This window comes from Talpa europaea, assembly GCF_964194135.1.
Source record: "Talpa europaea genome assembly, chromosome: 6".
Classification (NCBI taxonomy): Eukaryota; Metazoa; Chordata; class Mammalia; order Eulipotyphla; family Talpidae; genus Talpa; species Talpa europaea.
Window position 1 is genome coordinate 75,430,007 of NC_140072.1, and position 25,325 is coordinate 75,455,331.

The following is a 25,325-nucleotide window of genomic DNA, read 5'->3' on the forward strand; positions in this document are numbered from 1 at the left end:
CAATTTAAATAACTCAAAGTGGATTAAAGACATGGATATAAGACCTAAACCTATAAAATACACTGAAGAAAAAATAGACAAAATGCTCCACAACACTGGCTTCAGAAAGGTCTTTGGGAATTCTTCTCCAATGGCAAGAGAAGTAAAACAAATATGACCAAAAAAAAAAAAATAGCATCAAACTAAAAAGCTCTGTACAGTGAAATAAACTATCAGTGAAACAATAAGCACATTACTGGATGAGGAAATATTTTCACACAACACATCTAACTATATAAAGAATATAAATATTCTAAATATATAAAGAACTCATGTGACTCAACAAAAAGAAAACAACTAAGCCAATGGGTAGAAGGAAAGAAAATGGGCAGAAGAGTTGAATAGGCACTTCTCCAAAGACGACATATAAATGGCCAACAGGCACATGAAAATATGTTCATCATCAGGCCTCCCTGGTGGCACAGGGGTTAAAGTCTCAGTGCTATCAAGCTATCACCAGCCACTGCAGCATGAGTTCAATCCTTGCCAGGGAGCTAATCCACATGGCGCAGCAGACCTGTCCTGTCTCACCTGCTGCCCCACTTAGCAGTATATTTCAGTCAATCCGCCTGTTCTGCTCCCTGCTCTGTCTCTGGTGAATCCTCTCACCCCCCGCACCTCTGACCTACACCCCAGTTCTTGTATGCATAAATAAAAAAAACAAATCTTAAAAAAATGCATCAAAACTTCTTATAAGGGAAATGCAAATCAAAACCACAATGAGACACCATCTCACAATCATGAGAATGGTCCACATCAAAAACACCAGAAGCAAGTATTGGTGAGGGTGTGGAGAAAAAGTAACCCTCCTACAGAAAACAGTATTGAGTTTTCTATTAAAAACAGAATTGCCATATGACTCCGCAATTCCATTCCCAGTGCAAAAACACTAATTTGAAAGGGAAATATGTACTCCTATATTCATTGCAGTCCCATTTACAATAGCAAAGTAATGGAATCAGCCTAAGTGCCCAAGGATAGAGTGAATCAGAAAAATATGGTTTATATATACAATGGAATACTACTCAGCTATATAAGTGGATGAATTCTTGCCATTTGTGACAACATGGATGGAACTAGAGATGATAATGCTAACTGATAAGTTAGAAGGAGAAAGACAAATACTAGTGGATGGTCTTACTTACATGTGGTATATCGAGAAATGTAGTAAAGGGACAGTCAAAACCATACTAATAATAAGCTCTTAACATGACTGCAAAACTGAGGCAAAAATAGGGGGAGTTTGGAGAGGTGGAAATGGGGGAGGTAAGGAACTCCAATGGAACACGGTGGAGGATTGTTTTGGCACTGATAGTAGGCAGGGTGTGAAAGTATACATTTGTAGAAGTTTGAACTAGAACCCCTGGAGCAGATACAAAGGTGTAAACATATTTTACCTCAATAAATGTATGTGTGGGGGGAAGAGTTTAGCTTGTTTTTAATAGCTGAGCAGTATTCCACTATGTACCACATCTTCTTTACTCATCTGTCTTTGGGCACTTAGGTTGTTTCTATAACTGGACTATTGTAAATCGTGCTGCAATGAATACAGGAGTGCATATATGCCTTTAAATTAGTGTTTTTGCATTCTTTGCGTAGATATCCCTAGGAGTGGAATCACTGGATCATATGGTAGATTTATTTTTAATATTTTGAGAAACCTCCATACTGTTATCCACTGAGGTTAGACCAGTCTACATTCCCACCAACAGTGTAGGAGGGTTACTTTTTCTGTACTCCCTTATCAATATTTACTGGTTCTGGTCTTTTTGATGTGCACCATTCTCATGGGTGTTAGATGGTATCACATTGTGGTTTGGATAGGCATTTCCCTGATGAGAAGTGTTGATGAGCATCTTTTTCGTGTGCCTGTGGCCATCTGTATGTCTTCTTTGGAGAAGAGCCTGTTTAGGGCTTTTGCCCATCTTTTTTTTTTTTTTTAAAGATTAATTTATTTCTGCATACAAGAGCTGGGGTACAGGCCAGAGATGCGGGGGGTGAGAGGGCCCACCAGAAACAGTGGGGAACAGAACAGGCAGACTGACCAAAATGCATTGCTGAAGGAGCAGCAGGAGAGCCAGGAAAGGCCCTCTGCGCCATGTGGGCTACTCCCTGGACGGCTAGGAATCAAACTCGTGCTGCAGAGGCTGGGGATTGCTTCATAGTGTGGTGCTTAACCCTTTGAGCCACCAGGGAGGCCCCTGCCCATCTTTTTTTGATTGTGCTTTCTTTTTTTTTTTTGTTGAACTATATGAGTTCTTTGTAGATCTTGAACACTGGTTCCTTGTCACATGTATAGTGTGAAAATATTTTCTCCCATTAGGTAGGGTGCCTTTTTGTTTTAGTTTCTTTTGCTTTGCAGAAGCTTTTTAGCTTGATGAAGATTATGTTTATAATCTTTTTTGCTTTTCCTGTTTTTAGAGATGACTTTACAAAGACATCACTGATGACTACATTGTGATGTGTTCTGCCTATGTTTTCTTCTACATATTTTATGATTTCAGGTCTTATATCCAAGCCTATTTCCATTTTTAGTCACTTTTTTGTGTAATATAGTGGCCTAGTTTCATTCTTTTGCATGTGACTGTCCAGTTTTTCCAACACTTCTCAATTAAGACTTTCCTTTCTGCAATGTATACTCTTGGTCCCTTTGTCATTGACTAACTATTCATCTTAATGTGGGGGCACTTCCTGTGCAACAATTCTATTCCATTGATCTGTATCTGGTTTTGTTTCAGTATCATAATGTTTTGATTATTATCAAATATATAGTTCAAAGTCTGGGCACAAAGTTTGAAGTCCTACTTTTTGTCATATTGCTTTTGCTATTCCAGAACTTTTGTAATGCCATATGAATTTCAGAATGTTTTTAGCATTTCTTTGAATGCAACTGAAACTTTAATAGGGATTGCACTGAATCTGTATATTGCTTTGGGCAATAGGCCCCCCCCCCCCCCCCCCCCGCCCCAAGGGTGACAGTTTAGTGAGATTTGAGATACCAATCCTTGCATGGTGGAAAAGCACATGGAAAAAAGAAACTGAGGCTTGCTGGAGGGTGAGGGAGAGGGGAAAAGAACAAACATTTCAGTAGTTGGGGGGAGGAATATTGCCAGGGACTTTGGAGGTCAGTGGGGGCCTCAGCGTTAGAGGCATTTGGGTTGGATCACTAAGGCTGGTGGGTGCACTTCAGGAGCTGAACAATAGACCCCAGGAACCTAAGGGGAATTGCAGCAATGGTGGGTGCACCCCTGGGGCTGGAGGATGGACCCTGGAAGCATCGGGTTGGACACAAGAAATTGATGGGATGGATCTCAGGAGCGGGGAGTGCCCACAGACCCCAAGAGGCAGTCCCACTGTGGGGCCTGGGTAGCAGTGGCAGGCTTCCTGGTGGGGGTGGAGACAGAGACTCAGGTAGTACATGACAAGTGGGGGTGTGGGGATACTTCACCCCAAGAGACAAGGCAGGAAGGTTCAGAGGGGCTGTGGGTTTCTTCATCTTAAAGTGGAATTGCAGAAAGAAATGCTCGTTTCCCTATTCCACTGAGTCCAAAAATTGCCTTTGGCCTTGTCAATTGCCCTGATAGGCAGCTTGAAAGGAAGTCTTATAGGATGCGGTGGTGATCAGCAGGTAGTGCTAGCACCTGTCTCTTCATAGGCAGACATGAAGGAGTGGTAGAGCATAATGCCCTTGGTTATCTCAGGGAGGTCAATCTGAAAGAGGAGACTGCTGGCACAGGTCTGTATCTCTTTTGGTCACTTTGTAGTTGGGGCAGCCAATCTTCACAAACTTCTCTAGCTTCACCTTAACTTTCTCTGGTGCTGGTTGGGCAGGTACCTCCTTGGCTGCTCACTGGCCAAGTTGGTTTTATGCTTTTTCCCTTGGTTGTGCGTGAGGTAACTGCCCTCACTGTTGTGTTGTGTCGGGCACAGGTTGCATCTGTAGGAACCAAGGTGATTTTTCATAAAGGTACCCTATTGATGTTGATATGCTGATGGTCTCTAGGGTCAGCTGATGGAGATGCTCCCCGCAACATGATTGCTCTCAGAAGAGGAGGCCTAACCCCACTCTTCCCCCAGGCAGTGCTGGAAGTCCATGGTGAAGGTCTTGGGGCTTTATTAAATGGGGTGAGAAACTGAGGTCCAGCTGCTGGTTTTTTTTTTCCCCACTCCCCATTCCGTGTACATGCTGTGGGCAAAGGAAACACTCATGGCCATTTTAATGTTAATTTTCCCAATCATGAACAGGGAGTATCTTTTTATTTCTTCACATTTTCTTCTATTTCTTCTAATGTCTTATAGTTTTCATTGTACAGGTACTTTACCTCCTATATTGTTTTCGTTTATTTCTAGTATTTAGTTCTTTTTGATGTGATTGTAAATGGGATTGTTTTCTTGATTTCTTTCTCTTCTAAGCTCATTGTTTGTATATGGGAACACAACTAATTTTTGTAAAGTGATTTTGTAACCTGTCACTTTTACTATACTGACTTGTTATTTCAATTAGTATTTTAGTGGAGACTACAGTTTTTTATGTATGTTACATGCAGATAGTGATAGTTTTACTTCTCTTCTTATTCCTGTATATCTGAAAGATTATGCTTCTTGTGGTTAGGTAGGAGTTAATGAGGTTAGTCTGGTCACTAATTTAGTGTAGTGATGTTTCTTGGCCAAAACATTTAAAGGACTCACTCCTTTCATCTTCTGTCACTGTCTCTTAGAATGGTGTTTTTTCTAGATGGTGAAATTCCAAGATAGTAGAGTCTCCAGAGTCGGAGTCTCTAAGTTACTAATATTGGCAGAGCCTCCCCCGAGCCCATAATGAAAATGTAGCAAGAAAAGAAACCTTGTGTTAGTCATGGGCACTTAACTAACTATAGCAAACCTAGGCTATTCTGATTAATATAATATTGATATCATTATATTTATAAATGATGAATTTAAGGGACTGCTGTATTTATACTAAGATTTTCTATTCAATAATAGATGTCTCTAAATAGGTATTTCTTTTAACATCAATCAAGGCTTTAAAGTTTTCATATTTTTTTGTTAAATTGATTTGATTTGTTATATATTTCTATTCAATTATGAATGCCAATTTCTTACCAGCTTTAAAAAATTATATAAAAATACACATATATCAAAATGTTTTTGTATCAAGTGAAAATTATACATAAAGTTGAAATCTTACAATTAATCATTATGTTAATATATAATTATATTATTAGCAATATTAATATAATAGTCATTATTAACAGTTTGACAAACATCGCTTCATACATATACACACATATATACCGTTACATTTTCTGCCTTGCAATTTGTACACTGGACAGTTACTACTTTAGCATTTTAACATGCACTTCATTAGATTTATTTTTTTTAAGTTTTATTTTTATTTATGCATACAAGAACTGGGGTGTAGGTGTGGGGGGTTGAAAGGATTCACCAGAGACAGAATGGGGAGCAGAACAGGCAGATCTACTGAAAAACACTGCTGAGGGGAGCAGTGGGCCAGAGAGGACAGGTCTGCTGTGCCATATGGGTTAGCTCCCTGGCTGTGGATTATCTTAGGCTGCAGCGGCTTGTAATAGCTCAACAGCACTGAGACTTTAACCCCTGTGCCACCAGTGAGGCCCAAATTTGTTTTTTTTTTTTTATTTTATATATTTTTACATCCTTTTACATTTTTGCACATTTTATGCATTTTCATCTTGGTTATATTCCCCATATAATTCCCTTGTGTTCTCTAGGTATATAATCTCATCACATGCAAACATGTCACCTTCTTTCAGGTTTTCATACTCTTATATTACTAATTTGCACTAAGATTTCCAGAGTAGAAAGCAGTAGTGTTGACAGTGAACAGTACTGTCTCATTTCTGACTTTACTAGAAATGTAAAACTCATGGTTGTTATGCTAATTCTTAGGCAATTAACTGTTCATCCATTTGAAAATGGTATATTCTTCAACTAGATTTTATACTTAAATAACATAAATAATAGAGAATAATTTAGTTTTGGTTAATTTAGAAATTACTTTAATTATATAAAAATGTCTAATTTATTATGTCATCTTATCACAAGCATAACAAAAAGGCATACCAACCTCTCCTGCTGTCAACTTCTCTCTCACATTTTTCCAATAAATGTCTTTATTTTCAGTGTTAGTGAAAAGGAGTAGCCACTCTGCAAAGTCTTCCTTTCTCATAAAATTCAAACCTTTAGAAAACTGCAGGAATTCCATTTCTTGGATCTCTGTTTGCAAACTTTCCATAAACCTAAATGTTAAAATACAAGACTGATACAAGTAACTAGTGGAATATTATAATGTTGCAATATGGCATTGCAGCTCTTTAGCATCACCAGTTGAGTGGTTAGACTCTTGATAAGGTAGTTTGGATGGAACATTAATGCTGTGCAAAGGGCTGTGAAAAGATTATTCAGTCCAACAATTGCTTTAAGTTGTGACTTCTTGTACTTAATTTTTGCAAATTATACTTGACAACCAAAATCATGATAAATATTTAAAATTTATGTAACATGTTGTTTTGATACAACCATAGAAAATAAAATCACATGGAAAATTACTTTTGTATATATAAAAATTATCAATTATTGCAGAAACTTGTATTTTAGTTGGGAAACAACTTTTAGAACATTGATCATAATTAATGGTTTCTAATATATTTCAGATACCAAAGTTGATCTCTGTAATCAATGGCTTTGCATCAAAAGCTTAGACTTACTTAAAAATAGCTGTACTCTCCGGAATAACATATGACTTTTATGACTAATTTTTTTTTTTTGGTAATAAAAACATTTCACTTTGACCAAACTGTTGATGGCTTCCTGAGAAAGGTGAAAGTTGAAAGTGTATCAAGTTAAAAATATTTTCTTTGAGCAAGAACCCAGAAATGCTGCACCTTATCTATTTATAATCAATACCATGTGAAAAGTATTATTATTTCTATGAGTTTTACTATTTGTCATGCCTTAATTTAATAAGAATATAAATGGGACAAAAGAGAGATATATATCAGTTTAATGGGTGAAGTACTGTCATTGTTAAAAAATTACTTGCTTTATATTCTAAATTTATCCCATTAACCTTAAAACATGAATTGGAAGTTTGATTTTAGTTTCCTTTCTATGTGCTAAGGGTCTGTTGCCTGCAGTACTTCCTGAATATATTAGACACAGATTAATCAATGCCATGTGTCTTTTTGGGTCAAAGCAGAATTTTATCTAAAATTTGAAGCATTTCAAGTTTGTACCTATGGATCAACATAATCTTTTACAGATAGTCTTTGCCCTTAGTTTTACTGAGTTTTATTGTACTATGTACTGTGATAACATTCAATTTTTTCTAATTAGGACTGTTAAAACAATGCTTTACTGAAGAAGAGAATACAGTGAATCAGGGAAGTAAAAAATAATGGTCTAAAAACATTATTAATGTATTCTTTTCCTTTTTCTTTAGTCTCTCAGGCTGAAATATAAAAAACTTAATTATTAAACTACACATTTTTTGATTTAAGCTGCTTTCATCTTAACTAATTAGACTTTTGAAGAATGTGAGTATATTTATGTTAATAGTTTAACTAAAATTTTATATTTTATTATGACACATTTACCCAGTATACCACTGTTTCAGTCATGAATGAATTTAGATGAGCCTCAACTAGTAACTGGTATTTCAGAATTAAAAAAAATTCCATTCCTAAAAAGTTCATCAGTATCAGTATCCTCCAAATTTTTCCTGACATCAAACTCCCAGATTATTTCTGGTCACTATTTTTAAGGCTAACCATTAGAGATTGAAAGGCAGGAAGAAAAAGGCAGAAGACTCCAAATAAAGTGGGAGAGAAGAGGGAAACAAGACAGGAAAAAAAATGTAAGAGAACAAAGAGGTACTGATGGAGAGCGGGGGAAATGTCATACACAGCTGCCTGATTAGCCTGATCATCAGTCCCATTTTTCCTGAATGATGTATTTGTTGGTAAAGAATGGAATTTCTCAAGTAAATTACCTGTTGCTTTCATAACAATGAATAAACAGCAAAATTCCATGAGACAGAACTAAAAATTATACTTAAGTTTTAAGAGTTTCAGGATTTTATTTGCAAAATCTATTGATATCCACAAGTTCACTCATTAGCTGATGAATTTCTCTTGACATGGTAATATTTAATGTTTGTGCCGTGGTCATTAATCTATCACTCTTTCCTTAAAAGCCTTTCAATGCACACAACTACCTACCAGAGAACTGTGGGACTAATTCTTTCAGGATTGTTGTGGTCAATCAAACCTTTTAAGACAGTTGTGAGTCTGAATATCACCTTTTCAATTCCTAAGGTATATGACCCTGAACCAAGTTCCTTAAATCAAACAATCCATTGTTTTATAAAAAGGAATGACTACCTATTTCACTTTGTGAACAGGTGGAATAATATATGTAAAATACCTAAGACAAATGATAGCCACACAGTGAAATATTCAATAGATAGTAGTTGTGATGGCACTTGTGGATAACTATCTTTCCCTTTTCATCCTTTCTCAAGCCCAGGCTCTATTTTCAATTGCTCCAGCCACTTGCTTTTTCAAGTGCTATTAAAAGAAAACCATACAATTCCTATACATAATGGTACCAGCATAAATTCACACTCTGTACTTTCAAATTGGATCCTCAACCCTTCTAGACACACCTTTGAGTCTGGAAACATTTTTCACTTTATATAGCTATTTCAACCCCTTTACACTATTTATACACCTACTGCTTTGCCTTTCCATTTGTCCTCAGCAGATGATCCTGCCCCAACTTCTCAGAGAAAGCAGAAATCATAATTTAGTAAATTCATTCTTTTTAAAATTTTTTTCTTGCCATCACTTCAGAACTGTAATAACACCTATAAAAAGGAGTCCCTTTTCTTCTTGATGGCTAACTTATCTACTTATACTCTGAGTTCAACCCATATTTCTGTTCTTCTTTCTCAGCAGGGACTTTGTTCCTTCAGTTAGGCCCCATCACCCCTATATTCAGTCTTTTTCTCTTTTTTTCATCATTTAAACATGTGGGGAAAATTGTCTTACATTTGCTTCCTGCTAGTTCCCTCTCTTTTCCCCTTGTTTGCAGTAAATCTGCTTAAGAGAGTATCTGCATTTTTTTTTCTATTTACCCCTCATTCATTCTTCACTCTACCGTAATTAGGCTTTCGTATTCAGTGACAATATTTAAGCTACATTCATTTTCTTACTAAACTGGTTTTGCTTTGTACTTTCTAGGTCAGTGACTATGTCTCACCCGATTCATTGGCTCCAGTCACAAATTTCATTTTTCCCTTACTCACTTTCTTCATCTAGTCAGTCACCATATACTATTAATTTCCTACTTTTAAATAATCTCTTGGTTTCTTCCATTCCTCTTTATCCTCAATGTTACTACCATAGTCTAGTCTTAGTCTTACGTTTTGTTTGATTTCCTCAATAAATTTGCCAAATCTGATGAGGGGTTTCCTTGTCATGTCCTTTGGTGGGGCAGGGGGTTGGGGATTCACCAGAGACAGTGGGGAGCAGAAGAGGAAGATCTACTGAAGTATACTGTTTAGGGCAGCAGTGGGCAAGACAGGAGAGGTCTGCACCATGTGGTTTAGCTCTCTGGGGATCGAACTTGTGCCACAGTGGCTGGCGATAGCTGATAGTGCTGAGACTTTCACCACTGTGCCATCAGGGACGCCCAGGTGGGGAAAATTTTTTGCCAGAGTCAAAGAATTAGATGAAATATTCCTTGAACTACATTGAGTTGAAACAAGATGCAGTCTCCTACCTCCCAAATTAGTGTAATTTTTTCCATGTAATCTCTGTACTGTTTTCTGATATTTAAGAATCTGGTTAGTAGAGAGGCACATTGTCTCATTTAGCATGGAATTATTCTTAGTGAGGAGAAAAATTCATTTTGATGTTTATAAAATTATATTAAGTATCATCATTCCCATTTTACAGTTAAAAGAAATGAGCTCAGAGTAATAAGTAAGTGCTTAGAATTGGCCTTGGTGTAAAGCTTTACTGGGGCATGGGCATGTCCCCTGGATAATACAGAGTTTGTGGTTACTTTCACAGAGTAATAGTAGAGTTGAGTAGTTGTGATAGAGACCAAATTTACTATATGAGCTTTGTAGAGATGTTTGGCAACCCATGTGTTAATCAGAGATTATATGGATCATAGGTGAGTTGTCCCAGCTGAGGCATCTTAGGAGATGCTGGAGTTGTTGCAGCTGCCAGATTAACTCAGTAACAGACTGCAACTGTATGAGTATGTCCAAAGAGCTACTGGCCCCCAACAGGAGAACCACCCAGTTGATTTAAAACACTATGGAAATAATAAATTGGTCCAACCACTATGGAGAACTGTGTGGAGATTTCTGGACCTACTAAACATAGAGCTTCCATATGATCCAGCAATTCCACTCCTAGGTATTTACCCAAAGGACACAGAAACATCAATTCCAAAGAGCACCTGCACCCCTATGTTTATAGCAGCACTGTTTACAATAGCTAAGCTTTGGAAACAACCCAAATGCCCAAAAATAGATGACTGGATCAAGAAGATGTGGTACATATATACCATGAAATATTACTCAGCATTCAAAAAAGATAAACACATGCAATTTGCAGCAACATGGATGGAGCTGGAAGGGATCATGCTCAGCGAAATAAGCCAGAAAGAAAAAGAAAAATACCAGATGGTCTCAGTCATAGCAGGAATCTAGAAAACTTAAATAAGGGACCAGGAAAATGAATAACTATAAGAAAGTGAAAAATCAAAATCAACACAAAACTATGAACCAGAGACACTCTATGGGGGGTAGGGGGGGAGGGGAGGGATTGGGGTCAAAATAAGGGGGTTGCAATTGTATGGGGAATATAAAAATAAAATTTATTATAAAAAAAACCAAAAAAACCCACTATGGAAATAATAAATGATCAATGTTTTAAGTTGGGCTGTTTTGTTTTACATTATGAAACTAATTGATAGATGTGGCTGCAAACATTAAGTTACTAAAAATAAATATTTTATTTTATAAAACATATTATCTTTCATAATAGTTTAGATATATTTTTGAACATGTAAAACTATGTATTTCATAGGTTTTGTTCTCAGAGATGAATACCATAGAGATTGACACATAGTATTTAGTTTTATGGTCTGCAGTTGCAGGAAATGAATATATTCAGTTTCTTTACTTCTTACTTGTAAAATTTCCTTAAATGAAAATATTGGCATTTACCTTCGAAATTCTCTATAATGAAGTTTTTTTTCTCCTCTTTTTCCAAAGAAATGAATCTCAAGGGTTGTGGTAACATCACAATCTTTCACTGTTGTGTTCTATAAAAAAAAAATATATATATATATATATATATATATATATATACATACATACACACACACACAATGACTTCATGTAATTGTAACCAAGAAGAAATATAGACTTAATCTGGGACTCTTAGGACAGTATCCATAAAAGACTCTTGTAACAACCACAAGGTGGAAAAGAGATATGCAGCCACCACTCCGTAACTGCCTAACACTGTTCTATAATCATCTTTGTTCAAGCAGGAGAAAAACAACAAGGGTTTGAAACAAAATACTCACTGTAGACTTCAATAGCAAATGAAATCTTAGGCGAGGCAAAAAAACAAACAAACAAACAAAAAAAACGTGTTGAGAATAGTGAAATAAATCATTTCAAAATGTACTTTCAAAGCATTTTTAATGAAGCAGCACAGCGAATTAAATCAGGAAAGTGAGTTTTTGCTGAATGTCAGAAATACATTTGCTTTTTCTAATTATAATTTCATTAAATAAGTAAAAGAGATTCAAAAAGTCTTTCCTCCAAATCTTTAAACAAAAACAATCAAGAAAAACTGCTAAAAGATTAACAACAAAAAAGGGCTACAATTTTAAGACAAATATTTTGAAAAATATCAGATAAAGAAAACTAGATTTACATGTTGTATAGTCTAGTATGTCCCCTAATCCTATCCTTAACTCTACTTCTTAGCAACAGCAGTAGGAAGTGAGATTATTATTAGAACTAACTGTGTAAAAACTTTCAAGTTAGCAACAAGTACGTTAGTGGGGTAAAGAAGGTAACCCTGGAACAAGTCATGGAAAAATTCCAATAAAAGTTGCTATATAACTTCATGAGACTTGGGCAGTGGGAGGTAGGGATTCCAAGACATGATGTTAAATAGAGGGACTACTCAGAAGCCCAAACAGTGGGAAATTACTTTGGAGGGGTGTAGTAGTCTGTGGTTTAGGACTTTTCCTGATCACAGAAGAGAGGATAGAACTTAAATACATTTGGCAAAGGCTGCATTTAGCCCAAAGAACTCTTCTTTGCCTCTATTTCTTCATTGTACAGAAGAGTGAATCAAAATGCAAGGTAAATTAGTTCCAAGTAAGGTGGGAAGACTATCATGGAGAATTTTATTCAGACTCTACCAGTGTAAAGAGAAGGTCTAGACAGAGTATTCACACAAGCAAGAAAAATGATGTGACAACTAAGCAAAGGCATTGCAGCAAGAAGCAGAAGAACACAAACAATCCAGTCTAGGAGAACACATAGTCTAAGGATCAAATGTTTATCCCTATGAATCCTTATATCAAAATTATTTTTTCTATTTTGAGGTAATTGCAGATTCACACACAATATTAAGATACAATGCAGAAAGATCTCTTGCACGCTTTACTCAATGTCCTCCAATGGTGACATATGCCAAAAGAGCACGTCAATTTGATAGTGTACAAAAAGAAAAAATCCTTTACCATAAGGATTCCTCATAATGCTTTCTTATTATAGTCACAGATCCCTCCCCCCCTCACCCCTCTTTATCCTTTGGCAACCACTGATCAATTCTCCTTTTCTACAATTTCGTCATTTCAAAAATGGATCATAACAATATGTAACCTTTTGTACTGGCATTTTTAAAAATATAATTCTCTAGATATCCATCCAGGTTGTTGCTATGTCAATAGTTTGTTCCTTTATATTGCAGAATAGTACTCCATTATAATGGATCACTACAGTTGTATGACATCTGTGTTATTTCCAGTTTGGGAAAATAAAGTTAAAAAACAGTTACTAAAAACATCTATAGAGATTTTTGTGTGAACACAGGCTTCCATTTTTCTGGCATCAATGCCAGGAGTACAATCAGTGTTTCATTATAGGCAGTATAATTTTACATTCCCACTAGAAAAGAATGAATGATCCAGTTTCTTTGCATCCTTGCAATCATGGGTGCATTGCTCTAATAATTAGTGATGTCGAGCATCTTTTCATGTGTTTGTTGCTAATTTGCACATATTCTCTTAGGTAAATGTCTATTCAAATCCTTTGTTAAGTTTTAATTGGGTTGTTTGTACTGTTACTATTGAGTTATAGAGGTTCTTTATGTAAATCCTAGTATAGAACCTTATGAATATATGATTTGCAAATATTTCCTCCCATTCTGTAGGCTGTCTTTTACTCTCTTAATAGTGTTCTTTGATGGAAAAAAGGTTTAATCTTGATGAAGTCCAACATATCTCTTTTTTCTTCCATTGCTTGTGTTTTTAGTGTTATATCTAAGAAATGACTGCCAAATCCAATCATGAAGTTGCTCTTCTGTTTTCTTCTAAGAGTTTTATGTTTTAGCTTTTACATTTAAGTCTTTGACTCATTTCAGTAATTTTTGTATACAGTGTGAAGTAGAAGTCCACTGTCATTCTTTTGCAAGTGGATATCCAACTGTGCTAGCATCATTTGTTGAAGAGACTTAAGCAAATAAAATTATTTTATACATTTTTCTTTTTAAAATGGAGCATATTTCTTAATATAGATATGCCATGATTTTTAATGGTTATTGCATTATATGTGTTATTCTATGTGTAACATTTTTCACTACAGCAAGCAATGTTACTTTATTTCTTTTTATTAAATATATATTCCTTTTTTTTCCATTCTTGTGTTTATCAGTGAACAGAATGAAAAGGCCCAAATTGCCCCTTCCTCTTGGCAGTAGGGAAATCTCACACAGTAGATGTGTGCTAGCCAAGAATGCCTGCCATAATGTAATGAGCTCTTTTCCTACTGCTAGACCATTTCCAAATTTTTAAAATACACATGCTGCTCTGAGAAATATTGTTATATATATATCATTATATGTCTGCATTTATAAATTCCGAGAAGTGAAACTGTTGGGTCAAATGGGATATGTGTTTGAATTTTGCAAACACCCTCAAATCTTAGGGAACACCAAAGATTATCAATCATTTATCTTTACCAATCAATAAGGAAAAATAAAGTACAAAACCAAAACACTATTTTTTCACAGTGCATTTCTTTGATTATTCACATTTGTTATCATTTGTGTTACTTCTGCCAATTGCCTCTTTAGGCTTTTCGCCTGTTTTCTACTGAGATGTTAGTTGTTAAAAAACAAAAACAAAAACAACAGTAGTCAAATTTTCTTTAATGGCCTTGGAACAGAACATATCTCAAGAATATAAAAATAGTTACTTGCATGTTCTTATAGTATATCCAAAGTTTGATTTTTGACATTGAAATTTGTATTCATTTGGAAGTTATTTTGATATAACCAGATGATAAAAGAATACATCATAAATGCTGGAAAACAATACCTCTGGTTCTTTCTTTTTTTTTTTTTTATAGAGGCATGCTTTATTTATTTATTTTACTTGTTTGTTTGTTTGTTTATACATGCACTGGGTACAGTCAGAAGCGCGGGAGGGTGAGAGAATTCACCAGAGCCAGAGCGGGGAGCAGAGCAGGCAGAAGGACCGAAGTACACTGCTGAGGGGAGCAGCGGGCGGCAGGAGAGGTCTGCGCGCCATGTGGGACCCTCCTCCAGTGGCCGGGGAGCAGCCGGGGATTGAACCGGCGCCGCAGAGGTCACGGGCAGCTTCGCAACCCAGCGCTCAACTGCTGCGCCACGGGGGAGGCCCCTTTTTTTTTCTTTTTTAAAAGATTTATTTATTTATTTATACAAGCACTGGGTACAGTAAGAAGCGCGGGAGGGTGAGAGAATTCACCAGAGGTGAATTCACCAGAATTCACCAGAGCGGGGAACAGAACAGGCAGACTGATGAAATACACTGCTGAGGGGAGCAGCAGGCGGCAGGAGAGGTCTGTCGTGCCATGTGGGACCCTCGCTGGTGGCCAGGGATCGAACTGGCGCTGCAGAGGCTGTGGGCAGCTTTGCAGCCCAGCGCTCAACCGCTGCGCCACCGGGGGAGGCCCATACCTCTGGTTCTTTGAAAGAATTAAAAAAATAGACAAAATTCTAGCTGAGTTCACAAAGAGGGGAGAGAACTCAAATTGGATTAGAAACCAAAGAGAAATTATAGACATCTCAGAAATTCAGAGGATTATAAGACTATGAACATTTGTATGCTAGTAAGTTCAGTTTCCTAGAAGAGATGGACAAATTCTCAGAAACATATAATCATCTGAGACTAAACAGAGAAGATATAGAAAATCTGAATAAACAATTATACTCAATGAAATGGAAACAGTAATCAAAAATCTCCCATATCAAAAAAAAACCCCAAAAACAAAAAACACAAAGCCCAGGACCAGATGGTTTCACTAGTGAGTTCTATCAAACCTTGAAAGATGAACAAATACCTATTATGCTCAAACTCTTTCAGAAAATTAAGAAAAAGTGAATACTTCAAAACACATTTTATGAGGCCCATATCACTGGTACCCAAGCCAGGCAAAGACATGGCCAAAAAAAAAAAAAAAAAAAAAAAAAAAGAAAAAGAAACGAAATTATAGAACTAATTTTCCTAATGAATACAGATGCAAGAAGCCACAACAAAATTTTAGCAAACTGAATTCAACAATACACAAGTAGGATTTATAGCAGAGCCACAGAATGGTTCAATAACTGAAAATCAATCAATATAATTTATCACATCAGAAAAGGAAAGATAAAGATCACACCAAAAGCACTTTTAAGTTTCGACATTCATTTATGATTAAAACCCTCAAAAAACCTGGGTATTTATATATATATGTCATTATATGGAATATACCTGGATGGATTATACCTCAACATAATAAAGACCACACATGGCAAACCCTAGCTAGCATAATTCTCAACAGTGAAAACCTGAAGGGTTTTCTACTAAGATCTAGAACAAGACAAGGATGTCCACTTTCTTACAGCTTACTCCACACAGTATTGGAAATCCTAGCTAGAGCTATGTAAAAGAAAATTAGGATAGAAGTAAAACTACCACAATTTGCAGATGACATGATTATAGACACAGAGAACTCTAAAAACTCTACTACAAAACCTAATTGAAACAATAAATCAATTTATCAAAAGTATCAAGCTGCAAAATCAATACACAAAAATCAGGTGTCTTCCTATATGCAAACAAGGAGCTAAAAGAGGAAGAAATTAAGAAAGCCATTCTAGTCACGGTAACACCAAAAAATTTATTAAATACCTAGGCATAAATTTAAAAGAGGTGAAGTACCTATACAAAAAAAAACTATAAAACACTGCTAAAAGAAATAGACATAAAGAAATGGAAAGCTATTCCTTGCTAATGATTGGAAGAATCAGCATTGTCAAAATGGCATCCCACCCAAAAGGAATATAAAGATTCAATGCAATCTCTATCAAAGCCTCAATAGCATCCTCAAAGAAATGGAACAAACATTATTGTAATTCACATGGAACTGCAAAAGACCCCAAATAGACAAAGCAATCCTAACAAAAAAAAGGGGAAGAACGGCAATATCACACTCCCGGACTTCAAACTATGTTGCAAAGCCACAAAAATTAAAACATGCTGCTGGAACAAAAAACAGACACGCAGACCAAAGGAATAGTATCGAGAGCCCAGAAATAAACCCACACCTATATTGGGCACAATGGAATATGAGAATGGAATGGACTGTGGGTGCTTTGTGATTTCAGAACACGGTACTATTGTGTATCAAAGTCACTACCTTTCTGATAACAGAATTGGCAAGGGAGCTGGATCCTGTAATTTTAAAAAGTAATCTTTTTTCCTGCCACAGAGGAATTTGTAATCCTATTAAAGCCAATCCCTTTATAGTTAGGCAAGTGGGTGGGGGTGGGGGGGGAGACAAGAAGGAAGGAAGGAAGGGGGTGATCCTGTACTTCTAAAACACAAATAAGTATGTAATCCAACACTCACACACACACACACACAAATTATAATTTTCCCAACTATTTGGGAAGAGTTATTTGAACAAACAGAACAGAGCTGCTATTATAATCATCATCCATTTGGAAATAGCTTGTACATACCTGGCATTCTCTTTCATTAGCTGTCTTCAAATCGTCTTCTTTACTTAAGATCTTTTGCAGCTAAAAAGATTATAAACATATATTTAGATGTACATCTATTGATTTTTCAAAACAACCTAAAAAACAGATGCCAAGTTTTAATTATAAATATTAGTTAACTTTTTGTAATACAACACCTAACATTTTTTTTACTATATTTTTTACTAAATTATGTAAGAATAAAAGGAGAAATAGATATTCAAATATTAATGTTTACTACTATATTCTGGGTCATCTTTTTCCCCTTAAGAAAACTGCCTTACTTAACATGTATTATAAAGGCATCACTCTATTGAGCCATGTTTTTACCTGTGTCCTACTTGCAAGAGAATTTTTATTCATAATTAATTTCATGTATCACTGATAATTTATAGTCACATTTTCAAACTGCATCTTGGAATAGCCAAAGCTATTTATAGCATATAAATGTTCTTCCTTTTCATTTTATGCATTTATAAAGTATTAACAGAGTTTAAAGACCTATAGTTCAGTTAATTATAAAATTGTCAACAGTACCTCAAGATTGAGTACATTAAAAAACCTACCTTACCTTTCAGAGTCATTTATACCAATCCTCATGTGATAGCAAGTGGAAAAAAAAAAAGGTTTAAGAAAAATCAAATGGCAAAACCTCTGACTACAAATTTAGATTAGGAGACAAATCTTCACCCATTTTCTTGTAGGCAATTTTTATGTTAACAGGTATTTCTTTGAAAATTGCTGCATCTAAATTCCAAATTAATTATCTCAAATTGCTACTATTATTATGTTTGTTTTAGGGAAATGGTATATCTCTAGTTCTCTAAATTCCTACTCAACTTTTCAACTCCGACTCCCCTATACTTATTCTAGGACATCTCTCCCTTATTTTACTGTATCTTCCTTAAAATATTTTTATTATGCAAAATTTCAAACACAGCAAGTAAAGGAATTCTGTAATAACCAACCATATACGCATTATTCGGCTTCAACAATTATTGGTATTTTGGTATTCAAGGTTCATTTATACTTTTATTTACTTCCTATTCTCTTTGTAATTATTTGTAGCTCTCAGGAAAAACTTACATACATTGAAGTGTACAATTTTGGCCATACAATTTTGACAAATGTATACACCTGATTAATCCATATTCCTTTTAGACATTAGAACAAGTTTTTGTCTCTTCTTAGTCATTCCTTTCTTTCTACATCCCTACTGAAGCTGAATTACAGTCCACCCCCCTACCTAAATTAGTTTCACTTAATTTAGAAATCCAAATATGTGATACTAAATAGAATGTATTTTTTGGTATTTCCTTCTTTCTTGTCTCCCCATCCCCCCACCCACTTGCCTAACTATAAAGGCTTTAATAGGATTACAAACTCCTCTGTGGGAGGAAAAAATATTACCTTTTAAAATTATAGGATCCAGCTCCCTTGCCAATTCTGTTATCAGAAAGATAGTGATCTTGATACAAAATAATACCATGCTGTGAAATCACAGGAATCATAATTCTGAGGATCAACATCTGCAGAGTGGTGATGGTGCATCAGTACCTCAATTTTCTCCCAACTTTATGAGTCTAAGAGGACTCAATTCACTCAAGGGCAAAGAACTGGAGCATGTGTACACCAGGCATTTGGACACCAAATTCAGGTGCATCTCACCCCCATCTCACCACCCTGGTACAGTCACAGAACCTTTGGATATCTATGGGCATAGCAAAGTGGTGGAATGGCTACAAATATGGGTTCTGGTGTCCAACAGTGCTGCTGCCAACCTCCACTCTCCTGTTACTACTACTCTGACTATCCCCCAGCTTCTCAACCTCCAAACTTGTTTCCTCACCTACAGAATAACAACGACAATAACTGCAAATTTTTAAGGTTTCTTCTACGTGCTGGATGCATGGTTCCAAAATTCTCTCCTGTAGGAAATCATTTAATGGTAACACCACACTCTCTCTTCCAGGGGTAAAAATGAGGAGTAAGTTAAATTTATTCCAGTACCCAAAAGTCCTCCTGCTCAATAAATGCTAGTTTCAATTTGGAGGCTGGTAGAGAGGAGGGGCTGTCATCATGTTCAATGCTGGGTTTTTACAGTGCTGGGTACATGGGAGGCATTTTATCAGCACTGGTAAAAGTTGGAGAGGATCCAACTTCAGATTGCATTGATCCCCAGTCCTCTGGAGAAGTGCACCTGGGACCTTAGGGGGCTTCTGGGACCTGTCTTGTCTGAGTTCAGTGACACTGGTGTTGTGGGTCCTGCTCCCATTCTCCCTCCAGAGGTCCTCGGATGGCTGATTACTCTTCTGACCAGTTTATCTAGGAGGCCCTGAGAGTCTTCACCAGGAGACAGGTGGTCATGTCGTCTCTTGGTGCTCTCTCTCAGATTGTGAGTCTCCTTCACCTGCTGTCAGATTCCTCGGATACTTCACTGAGACATTATTGTGTCAGACACTTTAAAGTTGACAAATTAGGGCCTTCCTGGTGGCTCAACGGGTTAAGACACAACCTATGAAGCTATCCTCAGCCAGGGATCTACCCATACGGCGCATCAGACCTCTCCTGGTTCGCCTGCTGCTCTCCTCAGCAGTGTATTTCAGTCAGTCTGCCTGTTCTGTTCCCCACTCTGTCTCTGGTGAGTCTTCTCATCCCTCACACCTCTGGTCTGTACCCCAGTTCTTGTATGCATAAATAAATAAATCTTTACAAAAATAAAGTTGAGGGCCTCCCTGGTGGCACAGGTGATTGAGCGCAGCGCTGTGAAGCTGTCCGCAGTCTCTGCAGTGCCGGTTTGATCCCCGCCGGCCGCGGAGATACCCACATGGGGTGATAGACCTCTCCTGTCTTGCCTGCTGCTCCCCTCAGCAGTGTATTTCCACTGTCTGCCTGTTCGGTTTCCTGCTCTCTCTCTGATGAATCTTCTCACCCTCCCGCACACCTGGCTTGTACCCTGGTTCTTGAATAAAAATAAATAAAAAAAAAGTTGACAAATCAGTCTTCTTCAGCATTCCTCACATCATCATATATATATATATATCAAATGCTGCATTCATGTCTCACTCTTCTGGTGCCATAGCAGGTAGGTGTGGCACAGGCAGATGAGCAGCTCGTGCAGCATGGTAGTGTGCTCCCTCTCTCCAGTTTGTTCTGCCTGTTCAGCAAGGAGTGAGCAAGGCTTCTGTGCATGTGCTCTAGCTTCCTCCTGTCCATGAGTCATGGGCACAGGAATCTGAGCTCTGTAAGCTCACTGTCAGATAGGCAAATTGGCCAACATTGAGAACAGTAGCATTGAAAGGGGTCCGTGCTAACAGGTGCATTGTGGCTAGGTTGGCCCTCTGCATATGTTTCTACCCACATGGAGGCTGCTGCCTGCTCAGTCACCTGCTGTCAGCCCAAGCCCCATGGTCCCTGGCTATTTCCTCACTGCCTGGCACATTGATTCTGTCACTAAAAGTCCCTGTGCACTCTTTCTTTCACTCAGCATAAAGGTTTTGAGATTGTTCCATGTCCTTTGTGTATCAGTAGTTTGTTTCTATTTATAATGGTGAGTTGTATGCCATTATATGAAGATAACTATTTGTCCATTCATCACCTCCTGATTGATGTTTGCATTGTCTTCAGCTACAGTGAATCAAGGTACCATAAACATTTTCTCTTTATTAGCTTTATTATATAAAAACTGCACATACTTAATGCATATATTTGGATGACTTTGGACATATACACACACTTGTGATTCATCACTGTAATCAAGGTAACAAACATATCACCCCAAAAGAGTTGTTAGCCTCTGATTTTTATTTTTGGTGGTAAAAATGCTTAGCCTGTGATGATGTACCCTCTTAAGTTTTTAAGTACATAACACCATATTGTTGACTATATGCACTATGTTGTACAGATCTCTATGCCATAGATTTTCTTGAACCTTTTTTGGTGGACATGTTCTAATATACAGTACTATAGTAATAGTTCCATTTAAAAAAAAGGACAAACGTTGTGTGCCCAGCTATTTTCTTAAGCTAAAAGGTTTCCCTGGTCTACTAAGTTACTTAAAACAGTTGTACATGAAATCGATTCATGAAAGCAATGTACTAAGTGCCTATTATGGTTGAAAGTGCTGTTCTAAGTGTTGCAAATATAGTCCTTAAGGATTATATATAGTCCTCTGCCCTTAAGGGCAGATAGTGTCCTTGTTTTCAGTGAACTTACCATAATACTGGGCTAGAGATAACAAATTTGAGAACAATTAATTAAGAGAATTTCAGATAGTAAAGTGTTATGACCAATTAAAATAAAATAAGGTAGGGTAACATGATTCAGAGACTTCAGTGGAAGAGTTACTGTTAAATAGGCTTACTTTATGTGGTTCTTTTGAGGACATGCCATTTGGGCTAAGAATGTAATTATTAAAAGCTATGAAAAGAATTGGGGAAAGGGTTTCAAAGAAGGAAGAGCAAAGTTTCTGGTAGAAATTGGGGTGTTCTGTTAGAAAAACAGAAAGAAGGTACAGTTTTTATACACAGGTGGTAAAAGAAGCATGAGGACAAATTCACCAAAGACAAATTTTGAATGAAGAAGTACTATCAAGTCAACCATTTAAATTCATACTGGTTCATATTTAATTTCAGGCTAAAAATGAAGAAAGGTATGTACAATCACTTTAACTTATTTCACTTTCAGGAGCATCATTGTGTAAATTCTGAAACAAGATTATTCCAAATTCAAGAATAAATTATACTGAAGGTATTGTATTTAGTTAACAGTAACTCTAGCACATATATTTTGCATAATAAAATTATAACACTGCTATATTAAGAGCACAGTCCTTCTTACCTGTATGAAAGTGATGTGAAATAAAAGCATCACCTTAGGAGAAATTTATACTAGTAAAATACATTTGTCATTAATTTACTGTTTAAAGAAATCACACTGAAACCCTGGCATTGATTCCAAAAAGGAGATTTTTCTTTTAAAGATTTATCTATTTATGCATACAAGAACTGGGGTACAGGCCAGAGGTATGGGGAGTGGTAAATCCATATTAAATGGATTAACTATTACTTGTTTTGATCACCACTGGTGGTGTTTATTATCCACAGAGAACAGTTTATATGTACAGTTACCATTTTATTTATTCTTAGGATAAAGAACCAAGCAATACACTTATCAACACGATTTCTAGATCTGGCTTTTAATAGAACATGAATGTACCACCAAACATGAAAAGTAACAAACTGAGTCAATTTATGATTTAGAAGGTTTTCACAAGACTTTATATTGATGTATTTTAACATTATCTTTGCATTTGCTTTCAAATCACTTTTATTACATCTACATTTTGGTATAAAAGTAATTCTCATTTCTTGCACTTATGGTAGGAAGAGCAATAAATAAAATTTACTGGGGAAACATTCAGATAAGCTATAAAAACAAACAAAAACTCCAAAACAAACAAAACCTGACCCTTCAAATATGCTTTTAAGAAATACTTACATTTTCAAATATAAGATACTATATACTTAAGTTTTCTAATACAATGACAAGGTAATATTTTACTTTTTAAAAAGATTTATTTTTACTTATTTACGCATAAGAGAACATCTTACATTATTTTATACATTTATTCATTAATTATCAATCTTTCTTTCTAGAATATAAGTTCCTTTAAGTTAATCTCATCCACTGCTGTATCTTTTTCTTTTTAAAGATTTATTTATTTATACATACAAGAACTGGGGTACATGCTGCAGGAGGCCTTGATGCCCCAGCCAGATAAGACACTGGCAAGCAGCGAAGCCCAAAGGGCCTCACACCGTGGGGCCGAAGCCAAAGGGCCTCACACCGTGGGGCTGAAGATTCCTTGTGCCTCACACCGTGAGGTTGAAGATGTAACATTCCTTCACTTTTTGTTCTTGGTCATAAATAAGAAAAAATTTCCCAAAAAAGTACATTAGGCACTATATTATATGCATCAGTATATTGCAAATAAACGGCATGGAAAATTAGAAACTAATTATTAAACAATTTGGCCTACTTGACAATGGAAGACAACTTATTGAATATGCCTGACAAGCATTACAATACAATAATCATAGCAGGTCCTTCTATTTTGTTTTCTCTTGAAGTTTCTTGGGAAAGTTTTTAATATGAAGCTATTTGAGTTAAGGAGTTTCTAGGTAGAAAAAGTTCTGATAGCTGAACTGCAGCTGGTCTCCGGCTGAAGGTCATGTGAATAGAATAGTCCTTTGATGCTTAGGCTTTAGCTGATAGGGATGCACTGGCGGTTATTCACTGTATTTAATAATTGTCTAAATAAAAAAATAAGTAGCTTTAATGTTAGGTTTGGTTTATTATCTGTTAACCTTGAGAGCTGCCGTCTAGCTGAGACCTGTAGGGGCCAGTAGTCTATGGGAAACATAATATACTAATTGTTTATGCTTTACACTTGATAATGTATTTTCTTCTTATTATTACTAATAATGAATAAATAAAAACCTGCTGAGTCTCTCGGCAAAAAATACTAGCACCTCACCAAGTGTCAGTGTCTCCTCATTCTACCTCATCCCCTTCCCCTCAGCCCTTAAGTTTTCAGTTCTTTCGTTTTCGCCTAGGCCGTCTCATCCTTTCAGGAACCCCTGGCAAGACGTTTTGCCGGAGGCTGGTCCCCGGCAGGTACAGGCCAGAGGTGCGGGGGGTGAGTATTCACCAGAGACAGATTGGGGAGCAGAACAGGCAGATCTACTGAAATACACTGCTAAAGGGAGCAGCCGGCAACACAGGAGAAGTCACTGCGTCATTTGGGTTAGCTCCCTGGCTGGGGATTGAACTCAGGCAGCACCTGCTGCCAACTGCTTGACAGCACTGAGATTTTAACCCCTGAGTGACGAGCGAGGTCCCAATGGCAATAATTATTAAAATATAATGTAAGCATTTTCTGCTCTACGTTGCTATTTTAAATAGACATACTGTTCCATGGGTTATCAAGCTTAGTGTTTTATTTCTAAGATCAGCACAAAGTACATTTTATAGGCTTGGATTGATACACTATACATTCTCCTCCAGATAACTTCCAAACATGCTATATGTATAAACCTAATTTTTGTAAGATCCCACTGTTTTACGCATTTTCCTCTATTTAGGACATTTTTTGTTGTGTCCTTTGTTTCTACTCTTTGAGGTAGTTTCTTATATATGAAACCAGTATTTCTGAAATTATATTTGCAAAGCCCATTGTATGAACCTTGTCAAAGGGATTTACTGAGAGATATACACACAATAAAATGTACCTGTTTAAAGTGTACAGCTTAATGAGTTTTGACAAATTTATATACACATGTAACTACAATCCTAATTGAGCCCTAAAATATTTTTAGCACTCCAGAGAGTTCCTGCATGTATCTTTGCAGTCAATTCCTCACTCTCTCCTGGAGGGTGGGCCACTACACATTCCTACCAACAGCGTTCCTTTTTCTCCACACCTCTGTAAGCACGTTACTGTTTCTGGTCTATTTTATATGGACCATTCTCACAGGTGTGAGGCAGTAATTTCACTGGGTTTTGATTTGCATTTCCCTGATGGTAAGTGATGAACATATCTTCATGTGTCTGCTGGCCATCTTTATGTCTTCTTTGGAGATGTACCTATTTATGTCCCCTGCCCTTTTTTTTATTGTCCCCCCTATTTATTCTTTATAAATGCTGAAGTTTTTATTTCTCTCATTCATTTTTTTTTTTGGGGGGGGTGGAGGACATATGAATAACTTTCAGCATATCTAGGAAGATATTTATATTGTATTCTTATTAGCTAAAATCATAAAAATAAAACTAAAAAATGTAGAAGCTTAACCTTATTTCTCCTTTCAGAATCTTATGCACTGTTTCCTAACAGTTTCCTCAAGGCTTTATTAT

At 36.5% G+C, this 25,325-nt stretch overlaps 1 protein-coding gene across 1 annotated transcript in view; it reads right to left on the reverse strand.

The window, feature by feature from the left end:
• MICU2 (mitochondrial calcium uptake 2) overlaps positions 1 to 25,325 on the reverse strand; it is a gene marked incomplete at both ends in the record, with an annotated part of 77,335 nt that overhangs the window by 3,877 nt on the left and 48,133 nt on the right. Inside the window, 3 exons of the mRNA XM_084234868.1 lie at positions 6,146 to 6,317; positions 11,324 to 11,421; positions 17,394 to 17,453. Of these exons, the coding sequence (XP_084090994.1) occupies positions 6,146 to 6,317; positions 11,324 to 11,421; positions 17,394 to 17,453 (330 nt within the window). The remainder of the gene's footprint in view (positions 1 to 6,145; positions 6,318 to 11,323; positions 11,422 to 17,393; positions 17,454 to 25,325) is intronic.